Raw genomic sequence first — 24,806 nt, 5'->3', positions numbered from 1 at the left:
ATGAAAATACTACCAAGGAAATTAAAAACAAAATTATAATATAAATCCAAGAGAACATTCAACAACTAATCATGACCAAAAATCATCCTTGAATCTAACTTTTTAAAAGTTACTATTTTTACCAAGAATAAAAGTAATTGCTTAAAACCAGTGTACCTCTGGTCTTAGTCCTGTACCCTCATCTTTCCATATATGTTCTTTCTAGGTGGTCCCTACTTTTAAATACCATCCATATCCTTAAGAGTGCTTAGATTTTACTCCCAGCAGCAAGATCCAGAATGTGATTTGGATGTGGGAGAGCTGAAGTGAAGGACCAGAGATGAGGCAGTCATAAAACTAGGAGATTACAGCACTGGATGGTTCATCCACATAGATGTTAAAAGTACTAACAATAAGTCAATTTCGGGCAGAAGAGAAAGACTGTGAACCAGAAAAAATCTTCAATTAATGCAAGACTGAAACCAGAAGAGCAACAGGTGACAGTTTGAAGGAGGGAGAAAGGATTGTTTATCTGTAGTATATGTCTGGATGACAAAAATGTAAAGAAATAATGGTTTTTATATGGGATGGAGAAGTAATCGTCTAAAAGTGTTTTTTTAAATGCAGCTAGCATTAGTGGATCTCCATTAGCATTTAAAACAATGAAATGGAATAGGAAATGTCAGACTAAATCATATGCAGTAAGCGAAAATATAATTTTGTTAAATTTTGTTTCAGTTATATATAAGTGTATATAAATCTGTGATATAAAATGTTCTTTTCAATCACTTCCATGGATTTAAAATTGGAAATTTGGAAAAATCTGATCTAGACAACGTAAGAGGAAGAAGGAGGATTAAGAACTCTCATCCCCTTAGCCCTAAAGCACATTGAATGTCAAGGGGGAAAAAAGCCTTCCTTCACTTGAGCTATAGGGCAAAGACTGTGTCAAAAGCTAGGGTTCAATTAAGGCAAAGTAAAGAGGACATTCCAAGAAATTGAGGCTACGAGGGAAGCTGCTTAGTCCAAACCACTAAAAAGAAGAAGGAGGCAATTTAGACACTGAATAGACATGTGAATTCTTAGATTAAGATACACCTCGTTTTTCTGCACCTATAAATAGTACCACAGATTTCCCAAAACTAATTTCTAAATACATTTTTGTTTTACCTGTGACTTTACTGAATTCTTCCAGAATGTTTTCTTTAGTCTTATTCTTCGGAATTGATCCAACAAAAAGCCTGTTGTTTGCCACAGAAATGCACACTCCAAGGTGTTTACCAGGGCGAATTTCATAGCTGTCACACTGAAAGGAAGAAAAGAACCAGACACCCCACAACCACCCCAAACTCAGAACTGATCTCAAGCTAAAAAACTGAACAATTTAAGGTCAAATACTCCCTGCCTCATGAACTCACGGAGTTCCCTCATGCTTGCCGTAACATAAAATGTGTATTTTTAAACCTGTTACAGCCTCTCGTTTTAGTTTTAACCTTCACTGCTATTCACTTTATCTTTAAAAAGATCTGATCTCATATTTCAGTATTATCTATCTGAAGATTTTCTCCCAGAGAATTTCAGAAAAAATACCTGAGACTGATCATTCATCTGCCCTTGGAGATGAAATCAGATATAGATAAGCCACAGGCAAAATAACAATATATAAGGAATACCAGCTATGTTTAATCAATGTAAAGAAATTTAGAAGAATTTCACATTTTACATAAAACATAGAATTCCAACATCTGAAACTACATGTCGAACACAATACTTATAAAATTATATGAAATGATAGGAATAAAAAATGTTTCATTTAAACGGCTATGGTGATGATTTCCTTGATAAACTTTAGCTTTTTAATGGCTTAACATTACTTACCTATTAGTTTACTAAAAGATATGTAATTTTTTAAAAAAATCATCCATATGTTGTCAGAAACAAGGAAATAAAGCTTTGAAACTTCTCGGCACTGAATAAACAAACTGGAAGGAAAAGTCCGTAATAAAAACGAAAATCTGGGTCAAGCTACAAGTAAAACTAATTTTGAGGCAACTAATAAAACCAAAAGCCTTGGTGAAAGAGATTACTATTCTAGAAGAACTAGAACTAGACTAAGTGAGGCCTTTAGCTGTCTGGCAAAAGAATATGCCAAGGAACAACGATATTGCTATTTTGGGTTACTGAGAGGGTTGTATCTTAACAGAATAGGAGTAAAGATATACTTAATTGGCATAACTGTTAATACTACTACTACTACTACTACTACTCTGGAATAAGTACAAAGGGTAAAAGGCCCTACACAAAGGAAATTACTAGATTGGTTATAAAACAGTAGAAAAAGAGAGAAAGATTAAAGACAGAGAGAACTGGAGGGCTTGGAAACAAAGAGATAGGAAAGAACAAGAATATACTTAGAAAATAAACTGTATGATTAGGCTATGACAAAAACAAAAGAGATTCATAGCCATTTCCTGAATTGTGTCCTAAAAGTCACTGTTGCCCAGTTATGTTCCCGAGAACCCATCCCAGACTTCATCACACTTTAAGAATCCTACCCTAAAGTTTAACAGCAAGAACTGACATTTTTGTCTAAGATCAAAAGAGAGACCTGCAGAAGCCAAATATTCAATGAAACTTTAGATACTAATCACTCTAATAAATAACTTCTTAGAATTACGGGAGACTTTCTCTAACACCTTATTTCTTGGGTACTTTCGTCTCTTTTTTACTTTTATAATCAGAAAAAAATAGCCAACGGTCACATACCAACTCAGTCAATATAAAAACTTTCAAAGCAAAAACTAAAGAAAGTGAAACAATGTTAACTGCAAATGTTTTTAATTGAGGTATTTCTCTCAAATGACTTGCTAGACAGTGGGCATTTGCTTATCACATACCAGTTTAACAGCTTCCTGTGCAGCTTCCTTTCCACAGAAGGTGATAAATGCATACCCTCTGTTCTGACCAGACAGTGGATCCATCATAAGACGTAGATCCCAAATGGGACCAGCCTTTTCAAAAAGGGGCACCAACTCATCCTCATATAAATCTCTTGGTATTTTACCTACAAAGACCTGAAATAAAACCTCTGTGTTAGAATCCCAATGTAAGCATTTGATTTTAGAGCCACAAAGCCCAGTTGCCTTTTTTTTAAGGGGTGGGGACAGAAAGATGGTTAAGGAAAAATGGGGACAATTTGAATCTTGCAAAGCTAACCTTAGTTTTTATTATAATGACTTTCAGGGCATCAACAAAGAACAATATTCTATACTGAAAAATGGAAAATGATTAATAAAAGTGTGCAAAATTTGTAGTAACTCTAAATTCTGAATTTTTATAATTTGTTTTTTTCTCACAAAAAACAGAAAGGCATGTATAAATCTTCATGGAAACACCTCTGCATTTTTATAAAAACAATAATTGAACAAAAAGATTGATGAGGTCTTCCTCATATTTTCTCCTCAACTCCAAATTCTTCACTACTTAGAACTCCAGTGCTGGTACTTCCCTGGTGGTCCAGTGGTTAAGACTCGGCCCTTCCAATGCAGGGGGCGCGGGTTCAATCCCTGGTCAGGGAACTAAGATCCCACATGCTGTGTGGCTTAAAAAAAAAAAACTCCAGTGCTTCAATCTATCCCTTTCTCTATCAGGATATTACATTTTAAGTAAGTATGAAAAAAATTTTCAACATTTGAAGATTTTGTGTGCTTAGTTAGAATTAAATAGTAAGTAGGATTAAGTTATATAAGAATGATAAATTAGAATCAAACAATCAGAAACCCTCTCAGTATTTAATATCAGACTACAATTTTCTTCAAATTTCCACCATGTCAGCAACATTGAAAATAATCTTTTATGTTAAAACATTTGCAATCCACACACAAAGTCTTAAAGAGTATATTAGTGTTTGCATGAGACGAATTTTTTAGTGAAACTCATCGACATCAGCATTTCATATTCTGAAATGACCTGATGAATGAAGTAATAATAACAGCAATCCAAAAGATGCCAATATTATTACTGGAGATTAAGTTTCTGGTATTAAGCTCTACTACAGTTGTGCTATCTTAAGACAATCCTTTTCAAAATAATCAGATTCACCTTCACTGCTACCTGGTAAAACTTGACGTCTTCTTCTAAATCTCTAGCACAATTCTCACACGACAGCTATTCTCATTTGTCTACTTCCTTGAAGTCTCCAATCCCCGTTCACTAAACCTCATTCTAAGGAGATCACCTGAAAAGCCATTGGTTTCCTAACATTCTTTCCTCTCAGTCTTAAAAACCTTTCTCAACATCTATTTTCACTTCTTTCCTTTATACCTCAGAAATTTACCTCCTTTCCAAAAAAAAGGTTAGCTCCTTAACCCTAATAAATAAGCCCATTTCTTCTCACTACCTTCTTCTGGAAATAATCGCAAATCTTCATCTCTTCAACTGTCCTATTTTGCTCAGTGCATTCTCTCCTTCCCAGTGGTTCCCCCGTCTTCAAACATGCCAAATCTCCCATAACAAAACAAAATACAAACAAAAAAACCCTTTTTTAGCCTGTATCTTTCCTTTCACTTTTAAATGCTTTGAACACATGGCCCCTATCTGTTTTATTTCACTCATGCAGTTATTCTTTTCAACACATCTACTGTATGCTTAGTACTGTGCAGCTACGAGAAGTATAAATAAGACATCAGGCATCATCTGAGTGACATCCCTACAGAACCATCTTTCTAATAAAAGCTCACTCTGAAAAGTACTTGCATCTACGCTCTCTTTAACTCTCTAAAAATTGGCTGCTTCTTCTATCACTAAACTGTATGCCCTAACGTCACTAATGGACTTCTAAGGACCAAATTCAGAAGTCTTTCCTTCCTCAGTCTCATCATCCTTGCCTTCTCAACAAGCATTAACACTGGTGATGTTATCTTCTGAAAATTCTCTTCCCTTAAGCTTTCAGAATCCTCCACTAACCTGGTCTTAATCTTTAACTACTCCTCTATCCTTTCCATGGTGATTTGTCTATCCATCTAATAATAATCTGCATGTTTCCCAAAGTTATGGCCCTATTTCCCATAATTCACTGTATTTTCTTCACTCATAAGGATCATATCCATTCCCAAAGGCTACAACTCTACAGTCATCTCCCAATACATCCCATACATCCTGAGACCTAATTCTATATCTCCAACTACCTATTAAACATTTCCTCTGATAGTCCTGATTTTACCCCAAATCATCAGTAAGTTCAGCAACGCCAATTTCTGGTTTTCGATTATAAATGTATGTATAGATAAGAATGACTATGTATCAGAATATTAAAAGTTGTTATCAATGCATGAAAAAAACTACTCTAATTTTATTCTCCTTATTATATTTTCTAAATATTTTACAATAAAGGTATAATATATTTATAACAAACGTTTCCTTTATCCGAAAATCAAAATGACTAAAACCCACCCTTGTCAGTTGGCTCCTCTGATTTTCCCCACATTTCTCTTGGGAGAACGTAATTTCTGCTCTCCCCCTCCACCCCAAGATGACTGAGGAAATAATACTCTCATAAAAACCTCAGATATTTTTAATCCCTCCCATTCCCATCCATATCCAATTTATTTTTTAAATATAAGCTGAAGTTGCTCCAATGTATAATGCTACCCTATACAGATAACTGGCTCCCTTCCTATTCAGAGAACTTGTCCAGACCTTTCACGAGACATGGACTCATAAGCCATGCATTTTTCTACATTCTAGAGATAAGAGTGAACACCAGACAGGTCTAGGCATTAATGAAGCTTATATTCTACTGACAAGAAAAATTTTTAAAGATAAACAATATGATTTCAGGAGATGTTAAAGGCTAAGTAAAATAAAAGCAAAGGGACTTCCCTGGTGGTGCAGTGGTTAAGAATCTGCCTGCCAATGCAGGGGACATGGGCTCGAGCCCTGGTCTGGGAAGATCCCATATGCCACAGAGCAACTAAGCCCGTGCACCACAACTACTGAGCCCGCATGCCACAACTATTGAAGCCCACGCGCCTTGGGCCCACGCTCCACTACAAGAGAAGCCACCGCAATGAGAAGCCTGCACACCGCAATGAAGAGTAGCCCCCACCCGCCAAAACTAGAGAAAGCCCACACACAGCAATGAAGACCCAACGCAGCCAAAAATAAATAAAATAAATTTATTTTTAAAAAATTAAAAAAATAAAAGCAAAGAAAAGGGGGACTTCCCTGATGGCCCAGTGGCTAAGACTCCATATTCCCAATGCAGGGGGCCCGGGTTCAATCCCTGGTCAGGGAACTAGATCTCACATGCATGTAGCAACTAAGAGTTTGCATGCCACAACTAAAAGATCCCACATGCCGCAACTAAAAAAAAAAAAAAAAGTCCTGCGAGCCCCAACTAAGACCTGGCGCAGCCAAATAAACAAATAAATATTTTTTTTAAAAAGCAAAGAAAAGGGATAAAGGAAGAAGAGGCTGTATTTTAATAGAAGGGCCTCCCTGAAAAGGTGAATTTGAACTGAGACCTAAGAGAGAAAATTAAGTAAAAATCTGAGGAAAGAGCATTCCAAGGTGATGGAACAAGTACAAAAGATGGGGAGTACAACTGACATTATCTGAAGAACAACAAATAGGTCAGTGATTAAAATAAAAGATCTGGGACTTCCCTGGTGGCGCACTGGGTAAGACTCTGCGCTCCCAATGCAGGGGGTCCAGGTTTGACCCCTGGTCAGGGAACTAGATCCCACATGCATGCCACAACTAAGAGTTTGCATGCCACACCTACGGAGCCCACCAGCTGCAACTAAGACCTGGTGCAACCAAATAAATAAATATTTATTTTAAAAAATTAAAATGTCCACACAGGAGACAGTGATGGGAAAGAGAGAACAGGAGCCAGATTAAGTTAAACCATGGTTAGACGTTTGAGTTTTATTTCTTAGGAAGACAGAGGATTTGAGCAGACAAATAACTAGGTATTACTTATGTTCTAAAAGGAATATTCTGGGGCCTCCCTGGTGGCGCAGTGGTTAAGAACTCGCCTGCTAATGCAGGGGACATGGGTTCGAGCCCTGGTCGGGGAAGATCCCACATGCCGAGGAGCAACAAAGCCTGTGCACCACAACTACTGAGCCTGCGCTCTAGAGCCCACGAGCCACAACTACTGAAGCCCGCACACCTAGAGCCCGTGCTCCACAGCAAGAGAAGCCACCGCAATGAGAAGCCCACGCACTGCAACGAAGAGTAGCCCCCGTTCGCCACAACCAGAGAAAAGCCCACGCACAGCAACCAAGACCCAACGCAGCCAAAAATAAAATTAATTAATTTTAAAAAAAGAAAAAAAAAGAAAAGGAATATTCTGGCAGCTGGATAGAAAGTGGACTGTATGGAAAAACAGGCTGACCAGTCAGCTTAATACGGCAAGGGATGATGGTGGCTTGGTGTAGTAGGGTGATAGCTTAAAGGTAGGGAGAATTTGAGAAACAGTGAGTTTTTAGTTATGTGGGATTCAAATCTACATTTTATTTACCTTGAGCAAGTTTCTCAATCAGCGAGTCTCAAGATCCTTATCTGGGAATAACATCAGCAAGAGGGTTCAATTTCCATGTGAGCAGAGAGCCCACATCTTGATCCTCATTTTATTCCCAGCACTGAACACTGCCAGGGACACAACAGCTGCTCATCTTTGAATGAATATACAAACGAACATCTACCTCATACTGTAACTTACGCACTACATCCCATCCTTTCTTTCTTACTCAAGGACACTTGGTCCAGCAACAATTTTATCATCAATTTCTCCCTTTATACATGGATCATTCCTATCAGCACATAGTATGTTATAATTTCTCCCTTAAAATTTAAATTAAAATAAAAAATAGGGGCTTCCCTGGTGGCGCAGTGGTTCAGAGTCCGCCTGCCGATGCAGGGGACACGGGTTCGTGCCCCGGTCCGGGAAGTTCCCACATGCCGCGGAGTGGCTGGGCCTGTGAGCCATGGCCGCTGAGCCTATGCGTCCGGAGCCTGTGCTCCGCAACAGGAGAGGCCACAACAGTGAGAGGCCCGCGTACCGCAAAAAAAATAAATAAATAAAAAATAAAGAATATACCTTGATTATAACACCTTCTAGCTATTGCCCCGTTTCTCTGCTACCCTTTGTAGCAAAATTGCTCAAAAGAGCCATATATACTTGCTGCCTCAAATTTCTCATCTCCTTAGTCTCTTGAATCTTCTGCAAATCTGGCTTTTACCACCATTCCAGTCAAAGTCATTAATGCCATCAATGCTGTCACAATCAAATGTCAATTCTTAGTCTTCATCTTACTTGGGAAGTTTGATATAATTAACCATTCTTTCATCTGTGAAAACTTTCTTCACTTGACTTCTGGGACACCCCACTCCTGGTTTTTCTTACCTCATTGGCTCTTTCTTCTCAGTCCCCTTTGCTAGTTCCTCCTTGTCTCCCCAAACTCTAAATGTTGAAGGACTGCAGGAATCAGATCTTAGACCTTTTCTCTAGCTACACACACTTCCTTGGTGACACACCCAAACTCACGGTTTTAAAATACCATCTAGAGACTTCCCTGGTGGTCCAGTGGTTAAGAATCCGCCTTCCAATGCAGGGGATGCAGGCTCGATCCCTGGTTGGGGAACTAAGATTCCACATGCCGCAGGGCAACTAAGCCCATGCTGCAACTACTGAGCCCGCACGCTCTAGAGCCTGTGTGCCATAACTAGAGAGCCTGCGTGCCAGAATTACAGAGCCCACACAGTCTGGCACCTGCACGCCACAACTAGAGAGAAGCCTGCACGCCACAACTAAGACCCAAGGCAGCCAAAAATAAATAAATAAATAAATATATATATATATATTTAAAAACCCATCTAGATGCTTATGCCTCCCACATTTATAATCTCCAGCCAAAATTCTCCTATGAACTCCATGATATAAGCAACTGCTCACTCAACAGCTCCATCTGGATGTCTAAGAGACATCTAACTCATAACATGTCCAGAACTGAACTACTATCTTTCAATCCCGCTAATTTGCTCTTCTCTATAGCCTTCCTCATTTCAACAAATGGCAATTCCATCCTTCCAGCCGCTCAGGTCATGAGTCTTAAAGTCATCTTTGGTTCCTTTCTCTCGTATCTCCATATCCAACTCATCAATAAATCCTGTTAGATATGCTTTCAAATTATCCAGAATCTGACCCCTTCTCACTAGCTTCAGCCATATCACCCTACAACATTATCAACTCTATAAATCAGCATTAACAGGGCACAGCACTTTAAAAAAAAAAAAAAAGCTACTGATAAAAAGGTATCCTGAAAAAAAAAAAAAAGGTATCCTGAAACAAAAAATACACAAGAGTAATTGGTATTAATTCTGAAATGTATTTTTTGGTGTGGCTAGGTTCTCTGGCCACACTAGGCCTAGCCTGGTTTGAATATTTTTAAATTTGAGAATATCTGTATTTGAGTATTTTAAAACTGTTCTGGGAAGAAAATTTTGCTTTATATTGTTTCTATTAACATAATGCAGTTGTGCCTCATTATTACATCATCCACCATCCATATTTTCTCCCTACCCATTACAAATACAGGCAAAAGCAAAGAAAGCACATGCAGTGGCACTATGAAAATACAGTTGAGGGGCTTCCCTGGTGGCGCAGTGGTTAAGAATCCACCTCCCGATGCAGGAGACATGGGTTCGAGCCCTGGTCCAGGAAGATCCCACGTGCCGCGGAGCAACTAAGCCAGTGCGCCACAACTACTGAGCCTGCGCTCTAGATCCCGTGAGCCACAACTACTGAAGCCCGCGTGCCTAGAGCCCACGCTCCGCAACAAGAGAAGCCACCGCAATAAGAAGCCCACGCACCGCAACAAAGATTAGCCCCCGCTCACCCCAACTAGGGAAAGCCTGTGGGCAGCAACAAAGACCCAACGCAGCCAAAAATAAATTAAAAAAAAAAAATAGTTGAACACACCTAAGTGAGGAAGCTAAGTGTCAGATTATTATACTTCTTTCATAACACGTCTATATTTTTAGAACCATTCAGGTTTGCTTCATTAAGCATATCTAAAATGAAAAAAATCTGTATTTTCAGGAAAAGCAATTTAATGATTACCTTACAGAAAGAATTCGTAACAGCAAGCTCCTCATACTCTAAATTATCATTTGAATGTTAGAAGTCCAACTTATAGCTTTTCCATAAGAATACTGCTCTATTTTAAAAGAAACATCAGGGAATCCCCTGGTGGTCCAGTGGTTAGGACTCCATGCTTTTACTGCAGGGGGCATGGGTTTGATCCCTGGTTGGGGAACTAAGATCCCACATGCCCCGTGGCACGGCCAAAACAAAACAAAAAATTAAAATTAAAAATATAAGTAAATAAAAGAAACATCCACAAACCTATGGTTAACTAAGTGCCCAATATTATAATCACTGAGGTCCATGAAGAAACATGCCAAAAATACTGATTTGTTTGAGAAATAGGAGATGGTCTCATTTCAAGATCAATTTAACTTAGGACATTAAAAGAACTTAAAAGGCTGAAAATAAATAGTATTCAAAAACTAAGATCACTCTTTTTAAAGTTTTTAAGCTCAATTTTTAATTAACTAAAATGTAACATAAATGTTTTCCTTTTATTAACTTGTTGAGCCATTCTGGCTCCATATGAGCTGTTCAGAGTAACCACTCAATCATGTGCAGGTTAATCCTCCCCCTCCAGGACCAACAGAATCTAGCGAATACCCTAACAACAGTTCTTCCTTTACTCACTAGGCATTAAGGCTTTGAAAGTTTTGGCTGTCTATTATCTATCCACTCATTACTTCAACAGTAATAGAGGAAGCCCTCTGAGACTCTGGAAGGAATCAACAGAAGTAACCAGACAGCTCAACAGTGTCTTTTTTTTTTGGGGGGGGGGAGCTGCGTAGGGTCCTAGTTGTAGCACGCGGGGAGTCTTCGTTGAGGGGTATGGGATCTTTCGTTGCGGCGCGGGCTCTTTGTTGTGGCACACAGGCTCCAGGGTACGTGGACTCTGTAGTTTGCGGCACTCGTGCTCTGTAGCTGAGGCGTGCGGGCTTAGCTGCCCCACTGAATGTGGGATCTTAGTTCCCCAAAAAGGGATCGAACCCGCGTCCCCTGCATTGGAAGGCGGATTCTTTATAACTGGACCACCAGAGAAGTCCCTCAACAGTGTCTTTTGATTATCTACTAGGGTGGTTCCCTTATCCAGCTCCTATTCACTATTTTGCAAACACAGCAGCTTTTCTTTATATGTAATTCAAGTCAGATGCTACAAAGTCATATACTTACAGGTCTGTTAAATACACTGGTTCTTTAACACTTCAACTAGCTAATACACCAAAGAGTTAGATCCCAATCTACCATTTCCTTTGAATTCCTCCACAGATCATCAGTGCTATGCTCTTTAAACAAGAGTTTATTACATAGATATGATCTCCACAGAGATTACATTTGTCAATGGAAACAAATTAAAACAGTTTTACAATACCAGCTGAAGAATACAAAGATACTGTGACACATGGTAACTAGACTTATCATGGTAACCATTTTGAAACTACAGAAATATCAAATTACTGTGTTGTGCACCTGGAACTAACATAGTGTTGAAAGTCAACTGTACTTCAAAAACAAACTCATAGAAAAAGAGATTAATCTGTGGCTACCAGAGGCAGGGTTGAGGAGAGGATGAACTAGATGAAGGTAGTCAAAAGGTACAAAAGTACTAGGTGTACAATGTACAACATAATATAATTAGCACGGCTGTATGTTATATAAGAAAGTTGCTAAGAGAGTAAATCCTAAGACTTCTCATCACAAGGAAAAATCATTATTTTTTTCTATTTCTTTAATTTTATGAAATGATGGACACCCACTAAACTTAGTGTGGTCATCATTTCATGATGTATGTAAGTGAAACCATTATGCTGTACACCTTAAGTTTATATAGTGCTGTATGTCAAGTATTTCTCAATAAAACTGGAAGAAAAAGGGAAAAAAAAGGATACAAAGATACTATAACCAGACTAAGTCTGAGAGCCAAGGCACACACACACAAAAAAACGCATTTCAAAATTGATACTTATCAAAAAAAAAAAAATTGATACTTAACATTCTTGTGTATTTCTCATCTCAAGGTCAATGCTTAGCAACTATGTCCATTAATGAGTACTCACTTATAGGGTTAATTTACAGTAGATTTTTATTTATTTATTTATGGCTGCATTGGGTCTTCGTTGCTGTGCTTGGGCTTTCTTTAGTTGTGGTGAGCAGGGGCTACTCTTCATTGCGGTGTGCGGGCTTATTGTGGTGGCTTTTCTTGTTGCGGAACACAGGCTCTAGGCACGCGGGCTTCCGTAGTTGTGGCTCTTGGGCTCTAGAGTTGCTCCACGGCATGTGGAATCTTCCCGGACCAGGGCTTGAACCTGTGTCCCCTGCACTAGCAGGCAGATTCTTAACCAATGAACCACCAGGGAAGCCCTTTACAGTAGATTTTATCCAAAGATAAAACCTCGTAGTCTTCTCATAGCTTAATTTCAATAATGTCAGTCTCATGTACTGACCCTAATTTCAACTTCCTCAGTCAAGAGCTAATAATAATTTTGGGAGACTTCCCTGGTGGTCCGGTAGTTAAGAATCCACCTTCCAATGCAGGGGACGTGGGTTAGATACCTGGTCGGGAAACTAAGATCTCACATGCTGTGGAGCAACTTAAGCCCACACACCTCAACTAGAGAGCCCAAGTGCCGCAAACTACAGAGTCCACACACTCTGGAGCCCTCTCACCACAACTAGAGACAGAAAACCCACATGCCACAACTAGAGAGAAGCCCGCACACTGCAGCGAAGAGCCCGAGTGCCACAACGAAGACCCGACGCAGCCAAAAATAAAAATAAATAAATAAAATAAAACATTAAAAGAAAGAGCTAATAATAATTTTTAGTAACTGTAATGAACCATAAAAGAACAAAAACCCAAACCTTAGAGCATCAATATGACACCAATTAAAACCAATTATGTACCAAACCTATCATCAACCCAGTATGTTAAAAAAATTTAATTTTCAAAACATATAGGCCAAATCTCATGAAATCTAAACTTAAGGGAGAAATCCAAACTTTTACACTGCACTCTTATTGCAACAAACTGCTTGACAAGAGTGGCTTAGGCTGGTGATCTCATATAGGGATTTTTGCTGCAACCATATCTGCTGTATGTAATGATATCTAACATAGAGAAAAACGCACCTTTCTGCTAAAGAGAGAGTGCAATATAAGAGAATGTATACATATTTTACAATTAGCATACTACTTGTTTCTAACTGGATACTCAAAAGTTTACTCTATTAAATTGTTCAAATACTTCCAGTGAAATCTTAAAGTACTAGCAAACTCTTTATCTACATAAAGCAAAGATAAAACAAGTTTCCATTAAAGAGCTCATTAATGAAACCAATCTAATAAAAAAAGTTTATTTCTATAATTATGAGATAGATACAACCAACTAATTTTACACCAGGCTATATTCGACATTGTGAAGAACAGAACCATATGATACAATTTTTACTCCTAAGGATTTTATAATTAGTCAAAGAAACAAAACTAAGAAAATGTAGCAATAATTGATAAGGATATCACATGGTATACTACAGATAACTTTTTCAAAATGTATTCTCCTCTTGGAAGTGTTTCAAGCTGCCTCAAGAACAAGAAAAAGGGCAAAGCATCAATTCCATTTTTATTCATTTTGTATGAGGGCTTAAGGTAAGGGAAAAAAAAAATCCTGATGCCAGGAACAAAATTTAAAACCATTAGAAAAAAATACATATGGTGTAGGAGTCCCTGTAAGAAAGCTGAACTATATTTCCATACTGCTTAAAAATAAAATATAAATGTAGATTTTAAAGGGTCACAACATAAATAGAACATTAAAGATAAAGGATGGTGGAGGGGAATTCATGAGGACAAAAGTGAGTGAAAGGCTAAAGATATCATTCACTTGTATATTGTTTCAATGACACTTTCTTCTGTAAGGAATGTAGATGGTTTAGAGTCCCAATCCCAACTCTATCAATAATTATATAGCATTAAGTAATTTTTTGAGACTCAAAACAAACATATGTAGCTGATACAGGTATCACAAAAAACAAAAATGCTTAGAGCCCTTTTAATAATGTTAAATATTAAGAAACAGAACATTAATTGTAATAACGTATAAAAGAAGTTCAGGGAACAAAGACCAATAACTGTAAACATTTACATACAGAGAACATCCTACATACAGAGAACATAATTAGAATTAGCTCTGATATACATCTAAAGTGTTATGTTAAATGGTGATGTCTTTATTTATCGATTCACAAACCAGAAATAATAATCTTTGCTTCTGGCTACCTGAAAAGTTAAGTTTCAGCTTTTAGAAGGGTGCCATTGACAACGTTTAAGTAAAGTTTTAAGATTTCTTAGAATTCTAATATAAGTAGGAGATACATAACAATACCACCTAAATATTTTAACTGACATCGTCACCTAAGGAAGCTACTGCCATCACTTTGTTTTAAAGAAAATCCTGTAAGATTATCATTTAACCTAGTTTAAATTTTAAGTTACGAAGTCTGGATTACAGTACTCAAAGAAAAAAAGCATAACCAATTATTTGTCAAATACTGTGTGCCTACTATACTCCTGGCACTACGCTAGGCACCAAACAGAAAAGGTCCGTGCAGTAACAGGGCTTACCTTCTGGCACACAGTTTTTTCCCTTTAAAGGATTAGAATAGGCTATAGCACAAAGGTATATGAAGAGACCTTCATGAAAACACAGATGGAGGACGGATTCCTTCTTTGTTCAAGTATAGACCAATGTGCTCAACCTTTTATCTGATTCTACATCCCTTCCCTTGTGCAACCCACTCCCTTCAATAAATCTCTCTGTGAACACTGAGTATCTTCTATGTGATGAAGGGGAGGGTCAAGGAGGGAGGACAAGCACCATTCAAAATTCCTGACATAAAACAGAATAAAGCAACTGTTTCTCCTTAATAACCTCACCCCAAGGACCTAAAATGGTGTGTTGTTAGTTGCATAGTTTTAGTAGCCAGTTCCAAAAACTCTACATTCCTTTACAAAGTGTTTGGGTATATACCAGTCACATGATTATCCCTACTTATGATGGCAGCAAAATACAGATGGATATCCAAAAAAATAATAATAGCTCTTTGAAAAAAATCAATTTTTCCCCCATCATACAATAGGTAGAATTATTTACAAACTGGAAAGATTTCAGCGAACAGCTGAAGAACACTTACTTCTGTTCCAATTCCAGGTTGCATGCCAGAGTACACACTGTCTGGTGGAGGACCACCATACTTCCTCTGTCCTGTGGTTACATCCAGGGTATAACCAGTCCTCTCAAGCAAGGCCTAAAGATAATTATACATAATTATTTATAGTTGAATATTAAATATCATACACACACAAATCAAAATATAAATCTTTTCCAAAAGGTACCCTAACATCTTAGGTTATGTATTTCAGTTAGGGGAAAAAAATCACGAAGTTCACACTGGTTCCTCTCACACGTGTTGACCTTTACTTCTCCTTTCCATACATTTAATGGAAAGAGTTGCAGGCAAGTTAAGTCTCCAAGCACACATCACTTTTTTGTTATGAGAACAGAAAAAAGGGGAAAGGATTACTAAAACTTCGACATAAGCTGACCCCAGGCTACCTATTCATACTTATGTACCACAGTATTCCTCATTTTGCACCCCCTCTATGTCAACCAGAATTTTTCCTTATTTGCTCCCTTTACGTATCATACTTACATCCAGTGACTCTTTTCAAATGAAATGTTCTCTATCCCCTTTCAAGAACATTGTGGAAAGGTTGTATTAATTCCAGTGAGGATGCTGGCATTAAAGGATATCAAAGTGATTTGAGAGTCCGTATCATACTGACAATAATAAATTCATAATACAACTAACAAAGTTCTCTATCCTTAAAAAAAGCAGAAGTCCTAGCTCTTTTATGCAACTTCTCTAATTTACTATTTCTCACATCATCCTACTCTTTCTACTGTACTCAAATAATTTAACCTTTATTTTGTTTAATCCTGTTGTTTTGTACTCCTACTATACCATAAGCTCCATAAAAACCAGACCATTTCTCATACAGCACAGACTCAAAACATCTGGCAATTACCAAATGAATATACTCTCAGGTTTCAAAAAACAAACTATGTTTCCTGATTTCCAACCTTCCTCACAACATTATATTAGGTATTAAGAGGAATCATAGAAAAGAAGATAATGTCCTTGCCCTTAAGGGTTTGTGTTCATATGAAAGGCCTACAGAACAAAGACACATGGAAAAAAAGAAATGGAATCTACCTAGAAAGGAGAATTTTACACTTCAGGTTTTTAAAATCACAGCATGTCAGAGCAGCAAGAGACTTCAGACATCACCAAGTTCAATAGTTTTCAAAAATATCTCTGGAGGAACCCCGGGATTCCAGTTACCTTAGACTCTCCATTCTTCTACCTTTGACTATTTTAACCACAGAAATACATGTAATATAGAATACACACAAAACATATTACATATTATACATTACTTGTATAATATGTAATATACACATATTACATATATAATATGCACCTTCTCAAGAGCAAATAGCCAGCTTTAGGGAAATCATAGAGATCTATCCAGTGAACAGCAATAAGTTTTTAAAAAACAACCATTACAGCAAATAGAGTTTTCATCTATTAGTTAAAAGATATAAGAATGGGATTGTGGGGCTTCCCTGGTGGCGCAGTGATTGAGAGTCCGCCTGCCGATGCAGGGGACACGGGTTCGTGACCCGGTCCGGGAAGATCCCACATGCCGCGGAGCCGCTGGGCCCGTGAGCCATGGCCACTAAGCCTGCGCATCCGGAGCCTGTGCTCCGCAACGGGAGAGGCCACAACAGTGAGAGGCCCACATACCGCAAAAAAAAAAAAAAAAAAAAAAAAAAAAAAAAAAAAAGAATGGGATTGTGCCATTTTACAGATGAGGGAAAAAAGGTACAAAGGAGCTTTATATAAGCTAGTTACATGATAAAAACTATATTTCTTGTCTAAAACGTAAAATTGGACAAACTTCAACATTAAATAAATTAACTATTTCAAACTCAAAAGTCTATTACTGCAGCAAAACATCAATAGCCATTTAATTCTTTTACTAAAAGCCCTATATTCACCTTTCAGTTTATCAAAAGACTAATAGTAATAATAATAATGGCTCATAGTTACACTGTTCTCGCTACATTCCAGGCATTACTCTAAGCACTTTGAGTATCTTAATTCCTTTAACCTTCACACTTCATGAGGTAGGTACTATTACTGTTCCCAGTTTACAAACAAAGAAACTGAAGTAAATAAAAACTGAGAAGGAGGAAAGCAGTTATTAAAACACCTCTTCAGGGCTTCCCTGATGGCGCAGTGGTTGAGAGTCCGCCTGCCAATGCAGGGGACACGGGTTGGTGTCCCAGTCCGGGAAGACCCCACATGCCGCGGAGCGGCTGGGCCCGTGAGCCATGGCTGCTGGGCCTGCGCATCCGGAGCCTGTACTCCGCAACGGGAGAGGCCACAGCAGGGAGAGGCCACAGCAGTGAGAGGCCGCGTACCGGTAAAAAAAAAAACCAAAAAACCACCTCTTCAGCAAGAGAAAAGACAAAATACTTGGAAAGAAACTGAAGAGACATGATTGAATCAATCTAGAAAACTATTATTGGAAGTATCAATAAATATGTCATTCATAGCCAAAAGAACAAGGAATAAGGGAGAGTATGTTTAAGAATTTTCACCAAACATACAATTAAATGTCTGCCCCTAAAATTCTTCTTATGTAATTTTCCCTAAATCATCTCATTTCCAAACACTAGTTTTTCTTTTTCTTTTTTTTTTTTTACGTGCAGTAAAAACTGTTTCTAGGGCTTCCCTGGTGGCGCAGTGGTTGAGAGTCCGCCTGCCGATGCAGGGGACACGGGTTCGTGTCCCGGTCCGGGAAGATCCCACATGCCACGGAGCGGCTAGGCCTGTGAGCCATGGCCACTGAGCCTCCGCGTCCGGAGCCTGTGCTCCGCAAGGGGAGAGGCCACAACAGTGAGAGGCTCGCGTACCGCAAAAGAAAAAAAACTGCTTCTAGGAAACATGAAAAGAAGCATTTGATCTCACAATTAAATTTAATTTCATTGCAACTATCCAAGTCAAGCTTTACCTTGATCTTTGCTTCATCGGGTCCCTTTGTAGACTCTTGCACCTTGCTCCCCTGTTTCTCCCTTTGCCTGTAGGTCTTCATAACTCCACATAAAAATGCACTTTTGTTCTAGAACAGCCAAGTAATTCAATGAAAAAGAATCACCAGGAATTGATGAAGGGTCAAATACATATTTAAATTTCAGAAGACCAGAATTTCAACAAAATATTTACTCATTTATTCACTCAACAAATATTTGCAGAGTGGTTGTTACATGCCAGACTGGAACAGACAGCAGTTAAGACACACAAGACCTCCGGGGAGCTTACCTGCTACACTGGCAAAACAGTCTTCCATTGGTTGATATTTAAATGTATCTGGGCTATTTTGCCAGGTGTCCTGAATTTATTCCTCCCACCAACATTATTTCCCTCCAAGATAATAAAACAGGACCACATAATCCAAAAATATTACAAAGGAGTGGGAGACTTTTACTTTATGCTTGTGTTTCTGAAAACTCTCTGCCATGTAGATCATTTTTTCTTTAAGCTTATTTTTTAAAAGAAGCAGAGGTAGTCAGAAACAAAAATACCACTCCCCCACAGGAAAAAAAGTCACAGTAAAATAATTTCAGATCATTAGTTGTTCAAAGACATTTCTGAATAATGACCTTACCTGAACATGTGATAAGTCACTTTCCTTGAACTGCTGTAGTACAGACAGAGCTCCTTCTTCATTAAATTCCCTGAGAGCATCAATGGCTCTTTCATCAAGATCGACATAAGCTACCAAGCCTAAAAATTAAATTGAAAAGGGGTAACATTATTGCAACAAAGGGGATAATCTAAACTGTGCTATCAGTGTTTAATCAAGAATTGTTATATTTAATACTATCACTAACTACATTTTCATTTAACTATATGCATATAGGCAGCTATACAAATACTATACAGAAAGGTCAAGAGTACAAATATGAAAACAAAAGATAAAATGTCAACACCTATAAACATAAATTTCAATCCCCATATCCCCACAAAAACCAAAAAAATCCTAACCCCATTTCCCACTCCCCAAAACGTTTAAGTTCCGGAGGTTAAATCTGATGTACACATTGTACTACAGATTAAGCATTAATATAATATGTTAGGGTAATAAGAACACACTGTATTTCCCAAGGAGCAACCTTCAAATTACATGCACTGTTGGAGTTATTGCTAACCACACAAGAAGTGGGGAAAAAAATAAGAGAACCTTTTTTACTAAATAATTCTTTCCACTCTCCAAAAAGTGTCACAGGCTTTCCCTCCTTAACACCTAAGATAAAATGAAATTCATCTATTTATCTGAACATCTACTTTGCTGCAGTCAGAATGTGGAAAGGCATAATTTTAAACTTTTCTATAAATGCCAGTGCAGCTTGATTAATCAATTCTGAAAGTCATATTTTAAGGCATTTTTGTTCTTCATAAGTGTCACAATGAGATTTTAAAAGATGCTGTGGCATTCACAACACTGTCAATGACAATTTTTGCAAATGGCATTAAAAGGACTTTACTGTAGACTTAACGAGCAAACTATACAGAAAATATATGCACTGCATTCTATATATATACAGTATATTTAACTGCACACAGAACATTTACTAAGTTTAATTTCTTAAGTCTGTTAAATTTTATATTTCTCAATATATTTCAGAATTGATCCAAAGTAAAATGGAAATATTTGGCAGATTAAAACCCCCAAATCCATATGAACTAACATCAAAAGTGACTCCATTTTGGTAAAGCCAAAAAGAACTTTACTCCATAATAAATACTGTCACTTGCGAGGTTACTTTTAAAAAACTGTTGCCATGATTTAAGAGCTCAAAATGAGCATGCCTAAATAACTGGAGTTTCCTTACTTGAATATTCCATATCACCACCCAAAGACACAACTCAGGATACCCATCAGTCCGTTCTGTCAATCCAACCCTACACCCAAACCATCAGCCTCTTATCAGTAACAGAACACTCTACAAGAGAGTATCTCGAAGCAGATCACTGCCAATTCTCTATGGCAGAATGTCACAGAAAGTTCCTGAGGACTGATTTTCAAATGGGACCATCACCCAGGAGTCATTTTGAGAAGTCATTTTAATGTCTAAAATTATCTTGAGCTTCTCAGATTAAAAAAAAAAAAAATGTTTTAAGGACAAAAAACCCCCAGATATTTGTTACTACGGTACTTAAGACATGTTTGTGAGACAGTTCAATTCTCTCTCCCAGAATCTGGATAGGCACACAAAACACAGAGGAAGAAAGTTTCCATCTATGGCCCCAAAGGGGGAGGACACATTTATTTATGAACAACACTTCCTAAGGGGATACATTTCTCTCCCTCTTTAGAACTTCAAACCACTTACAACCACCATATTAAAATGTTCAAATTTCCTTAAGCACTTAACCATGGGACTCCTAGATTTAAAAAAAAACAAAGAAAGAAAAAAAAAGCAGCTGTTACAAACCAAACACTTCCAAATTACTGAGAGTTGTGGATTTCTGTCTGTTAGAAACTAGACAGGCCACAAACTCTCAAGGAGTCGGACATTTATTATCATTTCAGACAATACAGTCTAACTAGTCCTCTTATTATGCCACCTAATCAGACCTAAGCTGTTTTAACAATCACTTTAAGAAGCTAAAGTAGAAAAGTAAAAGCAAAATGATGACTGATTTAGATTAAGAAAAAATGTAAAATTTGATATGCTGAAACATATATATTAATTGATGGTAAATCTAAGACAAATTGATGTACTGTTCTGAAACAACTAAGACTGCATATTCAACACTAAGAAGGCTTTGAAATAATGAAATAAGAATATCAAAGTCAAACCCAATATGCCCTCAATGAAGGGAAAGTAACATTCAGCTCTATATAGATCAGAAACAATAATATTTAACCTTAAAAAAAGTCTATAAAATTCAAAGTGGTTTGCCCTCACTTTCATAACCAGTCAGAAACAAGAAATGTATATTATACCTGTCTGAAATATTTCATCAAGTCTTTCTGCCACCTTCTGTGGGAGGCCTGCCTCTATCAGTGTCTTGTAGTGTTCTGTGTGAGTTACACTGGAAGTATCCATTGGTTCTTCCTCTTCTTTTAACTGTACCGCATTACCATTCACCTGATTAGCCATTTTATTATGCTGCTGGAAAAAATTCAGGAGCTATATTACATTAAGCCAGAAATAACTAGTTTGTAGGACAATGCATGATTTATCTAAACTAATTTGTATACATGCTGCTAATAACTTCTATCAAAATATTATTTTATGATGCCTTTTCTGATGTATCTGACCTAAATTTGCATAATAATTCTGTAAAACCATGGAAAATGTACATGGAAGTGTTATTTAAGGAACTTCATGTACACTAGGTTAAATAAAGGCTTGAATTTACTTAAGGTAGAATCACTGATTAACAAAAGCAGCTGTTGTGTCCTGACGAGCTTATCAACAAATCACCACAAAATCCTAAAAAGCCCCTCAAGCTCTCAATTCTTACACAGTTTTAAAAAGTTTCGTTTAAAAACAGAATGAACACCCACAGACAACTTAAGGTTCAAGGACTTTCAAATTTTCCTAGCTCTGCTTCAAATCCAAGATAGGTGTGAAATAAATGCCCTGTTGTCTCTAGTTCAACATTCTGGTGATTTGGGTTTTCTCCGCCTCACTTAAAACAAAACAAAAAACACAACTTGACATTAATTTTTGTTCTAAAATTAATTTGCTATTCCCATTCACAGATTTAAAAGAAAAAATGACCAGGTTTAAAAGCTAAATGATTGTTTTAAGTCCACAAAAAATAAAAAGTGAGCTATAGTTAAGGTTGCTTCTCAAAAAAAAAAAAAATCATGAGTGTATACTGAATTTTTCATATCAGTAAAATAAACCTAAAAAACATATTTTAGAACGGATAACTAATTTCTTCCAAATAGTTTCAACAAACATTACCTAATTAGGATAAACTTAGGTCAGATGTCTCAGATTAACCTACCCAAATCATTTTGGGTGTTCAACCTGTACGTAATGCTGAAGTGGATCAACTCCCTGAAGAAAGAGATTAAATAATAAAACCATACAAGGCCAGTCTCTATACTACCTCCTCAAAAGACGGAATTAAAGTTAAAGTGCATTTGTCTGTGGTGAAATTATAATGTGATGAAGGTAATAAGCACCAGAATAAAGACATTGCAACGAATACTGAAATAGACATGAAGATGGATTTCAAGGAAAAGCCTACTTTTCTTGATGAAACTCAAGATACCTAGTCAGCTATAAAGAAAATACAAGTTTCCTAAAAAGCACTAAAACCCATACGTAAGATAACCACACCTCCAGACTGCTTATCAAAACACTGTGCAAATGCACCAGGTGCAGTTTTCCGACTTAAAACAACTTCATTTCAAAGTCCACCGATACTTAGTTGAAGTTAATGAAAACGGGAGGAAGACTGAGAAGGAGGTAATACAGGGTAGGAAGAGAGGAAAATGCAGAAAGGGTTACTTTGAAAATGGGATAAACGATATCATGACTTCTTATGATTACAAAACATTATTAAGACTTAGTAACCCTCCAATGTCTACACAGACGCAGACTCCATGGTTAATCGCTGGGTGGATAAATGTTTCTCAAGGCAAGCCTCAAATTCTGATGAACTGGCAAAAACAAAAACATTCAAAACTGGCACTTTTGATCAAGAAACTACTTACAGTTTAAGATGAATAGTTTACTGATTAATACACCTACTTCTATAAAGATGCATCCTAAAGTCCAAAACATCTTTGTGAACATTGAGTTTTCCATGCTCCCCCACCCCCAAATACGACCATAAGATCATCAGAACTCAGAAGTTCTCCGTATCACAAGACCCTTGCAGTATTGCACCTTGGAATACTATTAGTTACGGAAAGAAAGCAAATTTTAACAGAAAAGTTCAACGAACATCTGTTAAGGTGGTATTTTTTAAGTATGTGTAAAGCAAAAAGACAAGTTGCATATCAAGCACAAGACAGAAATATTTATGACTACCATCCATTGCAAAGGCTCTCTACAAGTTGATTCTGAAATTGTTTGAAATTTACAAAAAAAGTCTGTAAACTTTAACAACAACAAAAATGTACAACTATTAGAGTCCAGAAAATAAAACCTTTCGGATCAAGGAAAAAGCTCTCTTCAAGCCAAATACAATGTGCTCATTTTAAAAAAGACTTTCATGTCATATGAGACCATTTAAAACTCTTGTGTGTATTCAATACGATGCCACCAGCCAAACCATATTTCTGGATGCAGCAAATACACTAATGTGACTTAAGTCATTTGATCTAAACTTTTTTGCGAAAAGTAGAAATTTAAATAAGGACTCCTGGGAGATTTGGGAAGTCTGGCACTAGCCCCTCCCTGATTTTTTCTGAACATCTCGTGAAAATTCTTCACATTTAAGAGACCGGCTTTAAAAGAACCAACGAAATGAAGACTAACGGTTATCTCATGGCTTAGGAAGTGTCAAGCCCTTAACCTACGACTGACTCATGAGACATAAATTCAGCCTCCGGAGGACAGCAAAAATCTGAAACAGGTAGTGTGAAAGGACTGAACCCTTCAAGAGCCCCGTGGCTTCAAGTTTTAAATTTTGGCAATTACGGTTTTTACCGCAGAAGAAAAAGAATCGCCTTTCCAATTTAGTGCGCCTACGACAGTCTTAGAATTAGGTATCTCAGGCGCCGCTCGAAGGCTAAGTTTCATGGCCTCTAGTAGTCATTTTTTCCTTCAAATCTCGACTCGAAGCATGCAGAATGGAGGAGAGGAGGGAGGCTTCCCACACAAACCAGCCTTTTGGCCTCTGCTTCACACAAAAGTTTTCTCCCGGCTCAGGTCACCCGGGGTTTGCATCCCGCCCTCTGCCCACCCGCTCCCCATGCCGGTCCGGATCACCAACACATCCCACTCGTGGCTAGGCCGGAAGAGACGGGAGCGAGACGGCTCCGGCGGGGAGAAGCAATGGGGCCGCGGGCGCCCCAGGCCGCCGGCCCGGCCCGGCCGCGTGGAGCAGCGGGCGGAGGCGGGAAAAGCGCGCCCGGCCCGGCAGCCTGCGCGGAGGGCGCCGGGCCGGCCGGACCGCGAGCCGGGAGTTGGAGGGGCGGGGGGGAGGATGAGCGAGGGCGAGGAGACGCCTCGGCTGGGTCAGGCCCTCAACTGAGCGGCCGGACGAGGCTGAAACCGCCACCAGCCCATCCCCACCCCCACCCCGGGGCCTCGGAGCGAAAACGAAACTGGGGACAAGGCGCCGTGCCCCGGCCGGGCCCAGTAGGGTCAGATCGGGGCTCCCGGCCCCTCCCCCCGCGGGCCGGCGCGAGACTCACCGGGGCAGAGCTGGGGCCGACGGCCGGGCCCGTGAGAGTCAGCGCGAGGCGCTTTGAAAACGACTAGAAATGGCGCGCGCGCCACCCCCTCCCCCCCTCATGGACAGAGACGCGATCCCGGCAGCACGCGGGGTTTCCCGGAACTGCTTCCAGG

The 24,806-nt window shown here is 38.4% G+C and overlaps 1 protein-coding gene across 4 annotated transcripts in view; it reads right to left on the bottom strand.

Moving 5' to 3' along the window:
- Positions 1-24,806, bottom strand: part of HNRNPR (heterogeneous nuclear ribonucleoprotein R) — a 60,496-nt gene extending 35,690 nt beyond the window's left edge. The window contains exons 1-7 of one of the 4 annotated variants that reach the window (XM_033841522.2): positions 24,653-24,805; positions 21,272-21,437; positions 18,926-19,044; positions 18,272-18,379; positions 15,322-15,435; positions 2,877-3,053; positions 1,150-1,285 (exon numbers count right to left, since the gene is read on the bottom strand). In XM_033841522.2, coding sequence (XP_033697413.1) covers positions 1,150-1,285; positions 2,877-3,053; positions 15,322-15,435; positions 18,272-18,379; positions 18,926-19,044; positions 21,272-21,428 — 811 coding nt within the window. In that variant the 5' untranslated portion in view covers positions 21,429-21,437; positions 24,653-24,805. Of the gene's footprint in view, positions 1-1,149; positions 1,286-2,876; positions 3,054-15,321; positions 15,436-18,271; positions 18,380-18,925; positions 19,045-21,271; positions 21,441-24,652 lie in introns of those variants that run through there. The other 3 variants (XM_033841527.2, XM_033841551.2, XM_033841538.2) reach the window with 3 other exon arrangements.

The sequence above is a fragment of the Tursiops truncatus genome, chromosome 1, assembly GCF_011762595.2.
Source record: "Tursiops truncatus isolate mTurTru1 chromosome 1, mTurTru1.mat.Y, whole genome shotgun sequence".
Classification (NCBI taxonomy): Eukaryota; Metazoa; Chordata; class Mammalia; order Artiodactyla; family Delphinidae; genus Tursiops; species Tursiops truncatus.
Note: the sequence above shows the minus strand (reverse complement) of the source record. Positions and strands in the feature narration are given on the sequence as shown.